Consider the following 12,191-nt stretch of genomic DNA (forward strand, 5'->3'; position numbering starts at 1 on the left):
TTGCGATGGCTAATATTGGGTATCAACTTGATCGGATTGAAGGATGCAAAGTATTGTTCTGTGACATGTTGCCAAAGGAGGTTAACATTTGAGTCAGTGGACTGGGAGAGGCAGACCCACCCTCAGTCTGGGTGGGCACCATCTAATCAAGGCTGCCAGTGTGGCCAGAATAAAAGCAGACAGAAGAAAATGAGAAGACTGGACTGGCTGAGTCTCCCAGCCTAATCTTTCTCCCATGCTGCATCCTTCCTGCCCTAGAACATCAGACTCCAAGTTCTTCAGCTTTGGGACTCCTGGACCTTCGACCACAGACTGAAGGCTGCACTGTCGGCTTCTCTACTTTTGAGGTCTCAGGACTCGGACTGGCTTCTTTGTTCCTCAGCTTGCAGGCACCCTATTGTTGGATCTCACCTTGTGATCGTGTGAGTCAATATTCCTTAATAAGCTCCTGTTTACATATACACCTATCCTATTAGTTCTGTCCCTCTAGAGAACCCTAATACTCCTCTGAACAACTGAAGGACAGAAATGGGAGGAAGACTTCATTGTATTCCCTTTCTCTTCTTGTCATGAAGCCAGTCCCTCCGCAGTCACCACTTCACGTCAGTCATAAGAGAAAGCCGGTAGATTCAGTGAAATGACAATCTGTAATGTTTTTTCATTAGTCACCATGACTCTTTTCAAATGTATGTTATCATCATCCCTTTCAAAAAACAAGCAGAGCAACAATTCCTGTGTTGACATATTAAAGAACTATGGTGTGGTCATCACCAGATTTTAGTTATTAAGGGCCCTCAACCATTCCTTCCCTGAATATAGATTTTCTGTAAATGACAATGTCTAATTTAAAATTCTGTCTGTGGTCTTTTCCATTTGTGTGAACAGCACAAAAAAATTACTTATTATGAAAAAAATACTAAATAGAAAGAAGAAGAAAAGCTGAATAGCTGGTGGTCTCTAGAAGGAAGCAAAGAAAAATGGAGCTTGGGAATAAATAGGATGTTGACCCATGAGAGTTGGATGGTGACAGTGCTCCCTAGCATAAGCGTGCAGCAAAGCAGAGACACAGACTTGCTAATGCCACAGAGAGAACTGTCTCTACTGGTTAAAGACAGAACAATGGAAAGGACGCTAGACATTCAAAGAAAACGAAACAGAGAATCAGTAATGCTTTCTAATCACCTGCTGGAGAAAAGAAACATGCATAACGCTATTGCAATCATAATTGTATTACATCAGCCCTTTGGAACGGTATCTGAGAAAAGCCAGTCTAGGCCAGGTGCGATGGATCACGCCTGTAATCCTAGCCCTTTGGAGGCCGAGGTGGGCAGATCATGAGATCAGGAGTTCGAGACCAGCCTGACCAACATCGCGAAACCCAGTCTCTACTAAAATTACAAAAATTAGCCGGGCATGGAGGTGAGTGCCTGTAATCCCAGCTACTCTGGAGGCTGAGGCAGGAGAATCACTTGAACCCGGGAGGTGGAGGTTGCAGTGAGCTGAGGATGGGCCACTGCACTCCAGACTGGGCAACAGAGAGAGACTCCATCTCAAAAAAAAAAAAAAAAAGAGAGAAAAGAGAAAAGCCAGTCTAGAATCTATGGTTGCTAAATTCCTATATTGAAGACCCAATCCCCAATGCGATTATATGTAAAGGTCATAAGATAGTATTACCTTTGAGAGATGACTAGGTCATGGGAATGGAGCCCTCGTGAATGGGATTAGTACCCTTGTAAAAAGAGACACAAAGAGATGATCTCTCTTGCTATCCCATATGCCACCTGAACTGCCATAAGATGTTCATCTGCAAAGCAGGATGAGAACCCTCGCCGGAAACTGAATCGGCTGACAGCTTGATCTCGGACTCCCCAGAACTGTGAGAATTACTTTTCTGATGTTTAAGCCACCTAGGCTGTGGGATTTTGTTATAGCAGCACAGGCCAACTAAGACAAGGGTCGACCGTCTTGGTTGCGCCCCACCCACATGACAATGTTGAACTTTAGCTGAAGTCCTGGAAAAATATGAGCTCCTGCTTCTGGAAAAGATGAATAGTTTCTTTTAAATCTCCCATCCTTTTCTGTTCCAGGAAAGGGCTTGCTGCAAAGACCAACCTTTCCCCAAAAGACTTAGATAAGATGTGTGGATGATCATCTTATTTACCTATTGACAAGGCCAGACACAAACTTTCCCAATTCCCATTCTTCTGCTCATAAATAATTAACTGAACTATTCGTCCCCACTAACAAATCTGGACAAAATGCCCACTAACTCAGCCGGACCAAACTTTGGTCAGTCTTCTCTGCTTTCCCATGGTCCCTGAACTTTGTCCCACTCTTATGCTTGTGCGAGCACTGAGAGCTTATGCAAGAATGCAGACAAGACACCACTACTGCCAACAGCCTTTCCCTATAATCGACTGACTACATATGCAGAGAAACATTCCTGTTTAGTTGCTCACTCACAGCACCTACTCACTTGACTCTCCAATACCCAGCTCCTTCTAGCCGTGCTCTACTTCTCCAAGTGGTTGGGACATTCCCCCTATTGCAATAGACTTCCATATACGATCAGTCCTTACCTAAGTCCTGAGTTTTTTCTTTTATTTGACCCCTTGGAAACATCTGTAGGTTGGCATAAACTTGCTTCTGCAAATCTTTCACCTGCCCTCAGGCACCCAGCCCCTCCTACTGGCGAACTCAGTCTCCATCCCTCCCCAAACATACCCCAGGCTCCAGCCCTGCTTCGCAGCACCCTCACCAGAACCAGATTAGGGGGTAGGAGAGCTAAGCGGCATCTCGGGTCACCTAACTAAAAGCAGTGCAAAATCTGCACTGAAAGAAGTCAGAAAAAACAAAACGCCTGTTAAGCCAAGTTTCCACTGATTAACTCTGAATGGTTCTTGCTTCTGGCAAAGCTGGAACGAGGGAACATTCTGACCACAAAGATCTCTCTCTCTCTCTCCCTCTGTCGCAGTCTCTCTCTCTCTCTGTGTCATGCTCTTCTCTCTCTCTCTGTCGCGGTCTCTCTCTCTCTGTCATGCTCTTCTCTCTCTCTCTGTCGCGGTCTCTCTCTCTTTCTTTCTCTCTCTCGTGCTTTTGCACTATGCACATGCAAGTTGCACAGAGCTACTGCAGATTTCATCACCAACCTGGGGCTTGGCCAACGTGGTATTGACAGTTACAGTCAGCTACAATCCTGAACCTGATAATGCATGTGGTTTCCTAAAAATGAAGCACTTGTGTTACCTACATTATAAACCTTTAATTGTCCTCCCAAGAAATTGCTAGTTTGGAAATTAACAAAAGGAGGCTGAAGAAGAGAAAAGAAGGAAGAAAGAAAGGTGAGGGAGGGCCGGGGCAGTGGGGGGGGGGGGGGATAATTTGCTATAACAAAAGGCAATAAAGGGAAATTTTAAACATATGTCACATAGTACTTCATAATTACATCCATGAACATAATCTCTATCTTGGCCAAATGTGTGTAACTACAGCTATCCACAAGAGATACAATTCCAAACATGTTTTAATGTTATAACTGGGTTTATAAAACAACTATATGTATTTCTAATTTTTCAAAGGGCCTTTCTAAATAAATATTGAATGAAAGTCAGTTTGAAGGGTCCCTGCAAGTCTCTGCCTAACCGGGTCTCCCACAGGCCTTATTCATCGTTGCCTCTAAGGCTTTGCACAGCAGGCAGCTCCACCAAGAACAGGCGCCCCATCACGGTACAAATCTTCCAGAGCCTTCTAAAGCATCTGCCTTGGGGAAGCCATTGTTAAGCACTCCAGCTCCCACCAAAAAATCACTTCTCTGATCATCAGCTTCATTAGAGGCAGGGCCACACAAATTAGCCCTTGATTGTTTTTAAATTGCTTTCTGTATGACTTTTCTCTCCAACTACCTGATGAACTTCATATTTCATCCTTTTTCTGTGTCCTTTACAGTATGCAGCTCTGTACTCTGTACATAGTAGAAGCTCAGTAGAAATTGGCTGATTGATTAATTAATTATGAAGGGGCCTTCATAATTATCAGGAGATAATCCACAAGAAAGAAGAAAAAATTCCACGACAGAACACTTGACACACACTTTACAATTTATCATGCACCTTCACAAACATGATTTTATCTTGAGTCCCTTAACAACTCTGAGAGACAGGTAGGACAGCAATTATATTGCTTGATTATAACCATAGTAATTGAGTTTTAGAAAGTCTAAAGCAAAGTTGTGAAACTCATGCGTAGCAGAACTGGGGATAGAATCTCCACTTCTGACTCTCAATGCTGGGTACTATTTAAGCCGAAAGCCAAAACACACAGCACTTGTTGGTAAACGCATCTGTCTTTGAGAACTGACCACGAAGTCAGCAGCAGACCACTTGAGAACACAAGGGACATTTGACAAAGTAAATGTGAATGTTACGCACAATGTCCCACCATCCCAACCCCGACTCCTGCCTCTGCCATAGTACTGAGTGAATAATGTCCCTCTCCAAATTGACATCAACCTAGGACATGCAATGTTATTTGGAAATGGGGTCTTGCACATGTAAGTAGTTAAGAAGATGTCATGTTGGATTGTACTGGGCCATAAATCCAATTATTGGCGTCCTTATAAGAAGGAGAGAGAACACACAGAGATACACACAGAGAAGAAGGCCAGGTGTGGTGGTTCACGCCTGTAATCCCAACACTTTGAGAAGCTGAGGTGGGAGGATCACTCAAAGCCAGGAGTTCAAGACCAACCTGGGAAACAGCAAGATCCCATCTCTCCAAAAAAATTTTTTTAATTAGCCAGGTGTGGTGGTGCACGCCTGCAATCCCACCTACTTGGGAGGCTAAGGCTGGAAGATCCCTTGAGCCTGGGAGTTTGAGGCTGCAGTGAGCTATAATTGTGCCACTGCATTCCAGCCTGGGCAACAGAGCAAGACGCCATCTCTAAAAATAAAAAAACAAAAATGAAAAGATAGAAGAGGCAGAGGTTTGTGTGGTACAGTTGCAAATCCAGCAACCACCAGCATCTATGAGATAGGCAAGGAAGAGATTCTCATTCAGATTTTCCAGAAGAAGGCCCTGCCCATGCCTCAATTTCACACTTACAGCCACCAGAACCACCAGAGAATAAATGCTCTTTGTTGAAGCCACCCAGTTTGTGGCAATTTGTTACAGCAGCCCTAGGTAGTCAACAGTGCTAGAACTTCATACTCAAGAAAAGCCTCTGAGTTTGTTTCCCTGAAAACATTACCAATGCTGACTGCACACTCAAAAGGGCATTTCCCCACTCTTTTTTATTTAGCTCACCCAAATCTATCCTTTAAGAAGTGGTTCAGTGTCACTTTCCCCAGGAAACCTTATCTAGCCCCAACCTATCAGGAGAGGCCAGGGACCCTTCACCATGCCCAGGCATATGCCTATGGTAGCACTTACATGCTGCATTGAGATACAGGGTCTACACATCTGACTTCCCCACTAGACCCTGATCTGTGTTGGGGACGGTGTCCATGTCCCCCAGCACTTTGCAGATGCTCATTATCGTCTTACAATGGGACATTGTGGAGCCAGGTTACAGTATCAGAGTAAATCTCCTTTTGTTTTCTACTTTTCCAGCCACGTCTCTGTCAAGTACCAGCTGGGTGATCACAGTCAATTACTTAATCTCTCTGTTTAGTTCTCTGCTAAGTGGGGACAGTGACAACTTCTGCCTTCTCCAGGGCTTGTGAAGATGAAAGATCACTCATATATATAAAGCATTTAGAACATGCGTGGAAAGTGCCTGATAAAAGCCAGCCACTATTTTTATCCTGCTCAGAACAACAATGCTCCCTGGCTCCAGACCCCGTAACAGTTACAAGGCCGAAAAATAACACACCACTTCAAGATATGTGGAAAAAGACTAGGAATAGCATTTAGGGAAGCAGGATTTTAATCTCAGGTCTGACCACTTTGGTCAAGTCATGGTACTTCTTTATTTTCACCTTTGTAATAAGCAGGGTTTAGATTAGATTGATTCCTCCCCATCTAGACTCTAGGATGTTTAGGGACTTGTGAAAGTGACACTCAGCTTCTCAAGCTATGCAGAATATTTCAGATCTAAAGGAAAGCATGTATATTAAGAGTAATAACCCTGATGACACTAACCAAATGCTAAGCTTCTCTATGTTTAGAGGGAATTATCTTAACTCCACATAAAAATACTGTTTACTTAATACTGACTTGCAATTTTGGTCAGCAGTTACTTACATTTTGCAAAAATCAAAGTATCACACACACACACACAAAAACCCAGGTAAAACTAAATCACCTTTTTTACTTAAAAGTGCTGTTTCCCATACAGATCATTTTTTCCCAAAGCATCTGACCCATGGGTGTGAAGATAATAAAAGCGTGAAAAACTGAGTCTCAATGGACTGCGTGAACACTGAAGTCCTTTCTGTCTCTAACGCTGGAGGGATTACTGAAAATTTCTCTAAGGCAATTGACTATAACAATTTATTTCTCATTTAATTTTACTCTGTGGCCTCAAGGGAAAAATGTCTTCCAGGGGAAAAAAAAATGTGAGATCCAAGTAAGGATTCTAAAGAGAAAAGCACGTGAAGAGAAAATTGAAACAGCCGACAATGTCAAAACATAAGATAGAAATGAATTTGGGTGTTTAGAACAACAACAGCAAAAGCCAAACGACGTGAAGTAGAAATGGCTACAATAGACCTTAAAAGTAATAACAGGCCCTTCGCTGTATTTGTGAGTAAATTTCAAGTTCCTATGAATGGAGTGGGAGCAGGGCTCATACGTGGTCAGCGTGTGGGAAATCAGGAACACGTTTTCTCTGTTTACAGAAGCCACGCACTGGTGGTATTCAGGGCAGATGTGAATGCTTTTCTCAATCAGTTAACACTGGGATGCAAACCTGTCACAGCCCCTGGGAGCAGAGAAGCTGAGTAGGAAGTGAGGCAAGCAGAATAAAGTGTTATATCCTTCTGAGAATACAGGGTGCTAGTGGAGAGAGTATCAGTAATAATAATACATGCAGAAAGTGCTTTGAAAACAAAATGCTAAACAAATATGACTTACGTCAGTTGGGCCTTATGATAAATCTATACATTCGATATTATTATTGTTATTATTTTTAGAGACAGTGTCTCACTCTGTTGCCCAGACTGGAGTGCAGTGGCACAATCGTAGCTCACTGCAGCCTCTGATTCCTAAACTCAAGCAATCCATCAGCCTCAGCCTCCTGAGGAGCGGGGGCTATAGGTATGTACCACCACGCCTGGCTAATTAAAAAAAAAAAAAATTTGTAGACACAGGGTCTCACTATGTTGTCCAAGCTGGTTTTGAACTCCTGGCCTCAAGTGTTCCTCTTGCCAGCCTCCCAAAGTTCCGGGTTTACAGGTGTGAGCCACTGCACCCACTCACCCAGAACAGCAGTGGTCCCTGACCCCGGACCCAGCAATGGCTTCAATGCCCAAAAATAAGACACGATTTCTTATTCTCCAGACAACGTCTTTGTATATTCAATCTCTCAATTCTTAGGTATAAGCCTGTACAAAAGAAAGTTGATTCATATAATTACCAACATACACTCTTAAAGCCCCTGAGAAGTACTGGGGGTGACTTCTATGCTGTGTCCAATAGATCAAAATGCATAGTGGAAATCATATATTCACCTATAAATGTACACATAGTGTAACAAAAGCATCAACTATCACTCTCAAAAAGTAAGATGATTTTATTGCTTTTTCTGTTTACTGGTTTGCTTTTATATTATGTTCAATAAATTATAGAAAAATGATTTGATAAATAAATCATTGGTAGATCAAGGTTTTTCAAAACCCAGGAAACAGCAGAGAAAGAAGTTTTCCATGGGGCCTTTGATAAAGAATGCAAACAGATGCTTCTTGCTCTGAAATCCAAACATCTTTCCCACTGTAAACTGTCCTTGCGGTTATTGGCAGCACCAGAGCTTGAGTAAAGGGGATTGTGCACCTGACCAGAGTGGCAAGGACCATCTCGAGTCTGGACAAATACAACACTAGCTTGAGTGCAGTCATCTCTGTTTGCCACTTTAAGCCTTCCCTAGGAGCTCAGATGTAAGTGCAACATTCGTTATTACAACCTGAGCAGAGAGAAAATAACCTGTGTCCAAATAGCTAATTGTCAAGTGGCCATGAACCCCATTGTCTCTGACCATTAGCATAAGACACTAAATGGCTATTAAATGAAGGGATTCAGATCTGATTGCTGGATAATTTCAAGAAGTAAAAAAAGGATGCTATTCTTTCTGCTAATAGATACTCTCCCAATAGGAAGCACCATTCCAGTAGCCATAGAGTTGTGAGGTTACATAAAAGCTGGTGTAGGTCAACTCTCCCATGGCTTAATAAGTTTTTCTGAGAGGAATGTGCCTAGGAAACTGGTATCCTCCTCCCTCACTCCTACGGCCTCCATCTGGTAAAATCCATTCATGCCCCCAAGCTGCAGCTCAAATGCCAACTCTTCAGGAACACCCTCCCTGACCAGAGCCCCTTGGCATGATCCACTTGCCTTTTGTCTCCATGGTTCTTTGCGCAGGATGTTAATAAACACTTATGCTGTGATACTACAGCTACTCTTTATACGATGTCAATCTCCCACACTACATTATGAATTTCTTTAAGGCAACACTGCGTCTTATTTATCTGTTTTCTCAGTGCCTGCATGTGATGCTTGACAAGTCACAGTACACCTCCTGTCTACCACTTCATTTAATGTTCATCATAGCCCAGTGAGGAAAGTAAAATATGACGATTATGGCCTGCCTGACCGAGAAAACTGGGGCTTCAAGAGATCAATTATTTGCCCAGGGTCCTACAGCTAAGGGATAAAAAAAAAAAACTAGACTCAGTCCCGGCTCTTAGCAGCTTGCAAAGTTTTCATGACACCTTTTGCTTCCAATAAGCTCTAAAGGCTGCTTCACCAAGGCAGTAAAGACAGATCTGCAGTGTTCCAGATTAGTCTGTGTATGAACAGCTCATTTTGTGACACCAAGAGGCGTGATTAGAATTTGTTAAAAACACCAGCCCTGATGTTCACAACCTCTGCTCATGGGCAGTTCTCTTGCTCCCTCTTTTTATCCCCTGTGAAAAATACACAGTGAAGGTTTTGTAAAGTTTCTTCAATGATCATATATTAATTTTTAATGAGAAAAGACAACCGTCATCTACATGGCAGCAGAAAGAAAACAAGATCACAAGCACACGGATGGTGTGGGGTATAAATTCTACGCCTGGAGCCTCCTCTTAACTCAAAGGGCGAGGAATTTCTGTGTTTAATCCACAGTGTTTATCAGGAGGAGCCTCTGCAGCTGGCGGATATGAATATTCTACTCATTAGGAAAAGTAACCCCTGCTGGTAGGAGGGAATGTTTATTTCATCAGCCTTGCCTTGGCCTGGCTGAAATAAGCCCTTTGCTCTGACTTGACACCCTCAAAGCAACTTTATAATTGTCATTTGTCTTCCCAAGCAAATGTTCCTTCAGAGAGAGGGATCAAGAAGCCTGGGTGTTTTTATTTTCAAAATATGCACACTCTTCATTATAAATTAACAAACAAGGCATTCTGTTTCATACACCAGAGGAAAAATAAAGTATGTAAAAAGTGAAGTATCTAATATTTCTGACAGATTTGCCCCTGAGGTCCTGTCTTCTTAATATTTCATCATTTTGTGGTCCTGCCTCCCCTCACCCAGCCTCGATCTCTGCCCCACAACCTCTGTGTATTCTCACTGTTTATGGTCCCAGTGCAATGTCATCAAAAACTCCTCCAATACTATATGGGCAAGTTCTGGCAGGAAAATAAAAAAACCTCGATATATATTATAATACCTGTAATATTTAATGAGAGGTATTTCTACTCACTCAGCTTTTCTATGAATCTGGACTAGACTACAATTCCTACACCTGCAAAGTTCTCGGTACACAGAACAAATCATCTGAGGATATCACATGGTACCAGATACTCACATTTTCTGACCGGAGCCTCTTGGCAGGACACCCTCCATCCCTGGGGTGAAGCATGTAATACAGTCGGACTTTGCTTGCATGTTTTCGACTCTGGGAAGGAAAAGCAGAAGCAGATACTATATAAGAGAAGCCATTTCGAATCCTTTGAAACCTAGCCAGTGCCCGCAAATGCAAAAAGAAATGTATTTTCAGTAGAAGACACTTCTGCATACTCCTGTGAGGGATGTAGGACGTAGTTTCAGATAGGTGAAGTGGCTTGCCCCAAGTTCTAAAGCCAATGTAATTTCAGGATGAGAAAACACAGTAATGAAGAAGGTGAAGGCATTGAAATCATTTAGCCTAGGGTGGATAATATACTATATTTAATTTTCCTCAAAAAATAAAAACAAATAAGCAAAGGAAATCACATAAGCATTAATTGTGATAAGAAGAGGCACAGTGATCTCTCTCACTACTGCTGCCCTGCCCTCAGGGTCTGGGGACAATGCCTCCTTGGGAGCCTGGTACACCTCACCCCCAGTAGAAGCCTTTTCTCACGGCTCTCCCACACACAGGCTTCATTAATAAGCTGTCAAAAGGGATGGGATTCTCTCAGGTCAGATATCATGAGCAAACTAAAGAGAATTGCATGTCAGTCTGCGGACTGACCGCAGCCTAAGCTACCTGCCAGCAGATGATGCAGTTGAGCAAATAAAGACTCATTTTCTTTGGAATTAGCAGGATTGTTGATTTCTGGCTATACTGACTGGTCCATGCCCAGCATGGAGAAATTGATTCCTTCTTTGTTCCCTATTTCCTCTTCTTCGCTCAACTGAAGAGTTTCATCCCGGATTCCCATCACGTTTAAAGAATACAGCAGTACAGCAGTTCTAACTTCAAGTTTCTACCTGAGGCAGGATGGCAGAGTGAAAAGAACACTAAGAGTCATCACACATTCAGAATCTGGGTTCCAGCTCTACCACTTCCTAGTTGTGTGATATTAGGCCAGTCTCTTATTGGAATGTGTTTATATCAGAATGAGTCACATTTTCTCCATGTACAAAATGAATACCACAATATTTGCTAGGATGTCATAAGAATCACATGAGACATTGCATACGAAAAATTGCAATCTGCATAATATTAAACATTTCTCACTGTTGACTGCATCACCTCTCGAATCTATTGTTCCCTAATTCCAATCCCCCTTCCCTTTCCTTTACTTAGAGGTTATTTTCTTCTTTTCCAGACTTTTGTTCCACTATAACTTTATTTACAGCTGCATCCTAGCCCATCTCCTGGATAGTGGTTTACTTTTATGAATCAGCCACAAAGGCAAAGTGATTTTCAGAGAACACACAGCAAGTTGCATCTTGTTTACAGGATAGATTGTAAATCCTTCCTGTCCATTTTCCTCATTCATCACTTTCTTAATTCCTATATTCTGTCTAGAGCAAGAAGACCATGCTTCTAGACAATCCCTGAACACTTTTAAGGCCTTTAAATGGGTTTAAAAGTGCCAGTGAAACATGAAAAATTTTTACAGACGTGTAAAAGTACTGAAATGTGACTTAGAAATATATTGTCAACACTTATAGCACCATTTCTAGGTTACATAGTAGGTTTTAATCAATGGTCATCTGGAGTTTTTTTTTTTGTCTAGAAGATTTTTTAAGAGAAACATACATGTAGGTGTATGTCAGATGAGTCAACATTACTATGCGGCTTCTACATGTTTTTGAAAATGACAGTGCAGGCTTATATTTTTCTCTTTGCAAATAAATTTGCAGCTTACTAACATCTGTACATATTTTCTGCCATTTTGCTGAGGGTATTTTAGAGGTAGGGAAGGAGTCATGGTTATACTGGGACTACTACTGCAGTCAAAAGAATAAAAAGGAACATTTAACCTGCAAGATGCTGAACGTGGACAGAGCCTGAGCTGGTGAAAAAGCACACAGACGATAATGGGTGGAAAAACAAGTGGGAACGATGTGAGCTCAAATGTGGTTGCAGTGGATTTTCAATTTTGGATTTGTTACCATAGAGGAACTTCTTCTCACATTCCCTGCATTATCAATCTCCTAAAGCTCTGGATTTCCAGAGAATGAAATTATGGCAAAACTAGAAATCTCATCATGCGGCCTGGTTTGTGGCTGTTTGTTTTTTTTTTTTCCTCTTAATCTAAAGTATTCCATTTCTTTTAAAAAGA

The 12,191-nt window shown here is 42.1% G+C and overlaps 1 protein-coding gene across 1 annotated transcript in view; it reads right to left on the bottom strand.

The window, feature by feature from the left end:
- ZMAT4 (zinc finger matrin-type 4) overlaps positions 1–10,838 on the bottom strand; it is a 234,859-nt gene extending 224,021 nt beyond the window's left edge. The window contains exons 1-2 of the mRNA XM_030818372.1: positions 10,743–10,838; positions 10,001–10,090 (exon numbers count right to left, since the gene is read on the bottom strand). Of these exons, the coding sequence (XP_030674232.1) occupies positions 10,001–10,090; positions 10,743–10,838 (186 nt within the window). The remainder of the gene's footprint in view (positions 1–10,000; positions 10,091–10,742) is intronic.
- Positions 10,839–12,191: the final 1,353 nt, after the last annotated feature.

This window comes from Nomascus leucogenys, chromosome 8 (genome assembly GCF_006542625.1).
Source record: "Nomascus leucogenys isolate Asia chromosome 8, Asia_NLE_v1, whole genome shotgun sequence".
NCBI lineage: Eukaryota > Metazoa > Chordata > Mammalia > Primates > Hylobatidae > Nomascus > Nomascus leucogenys.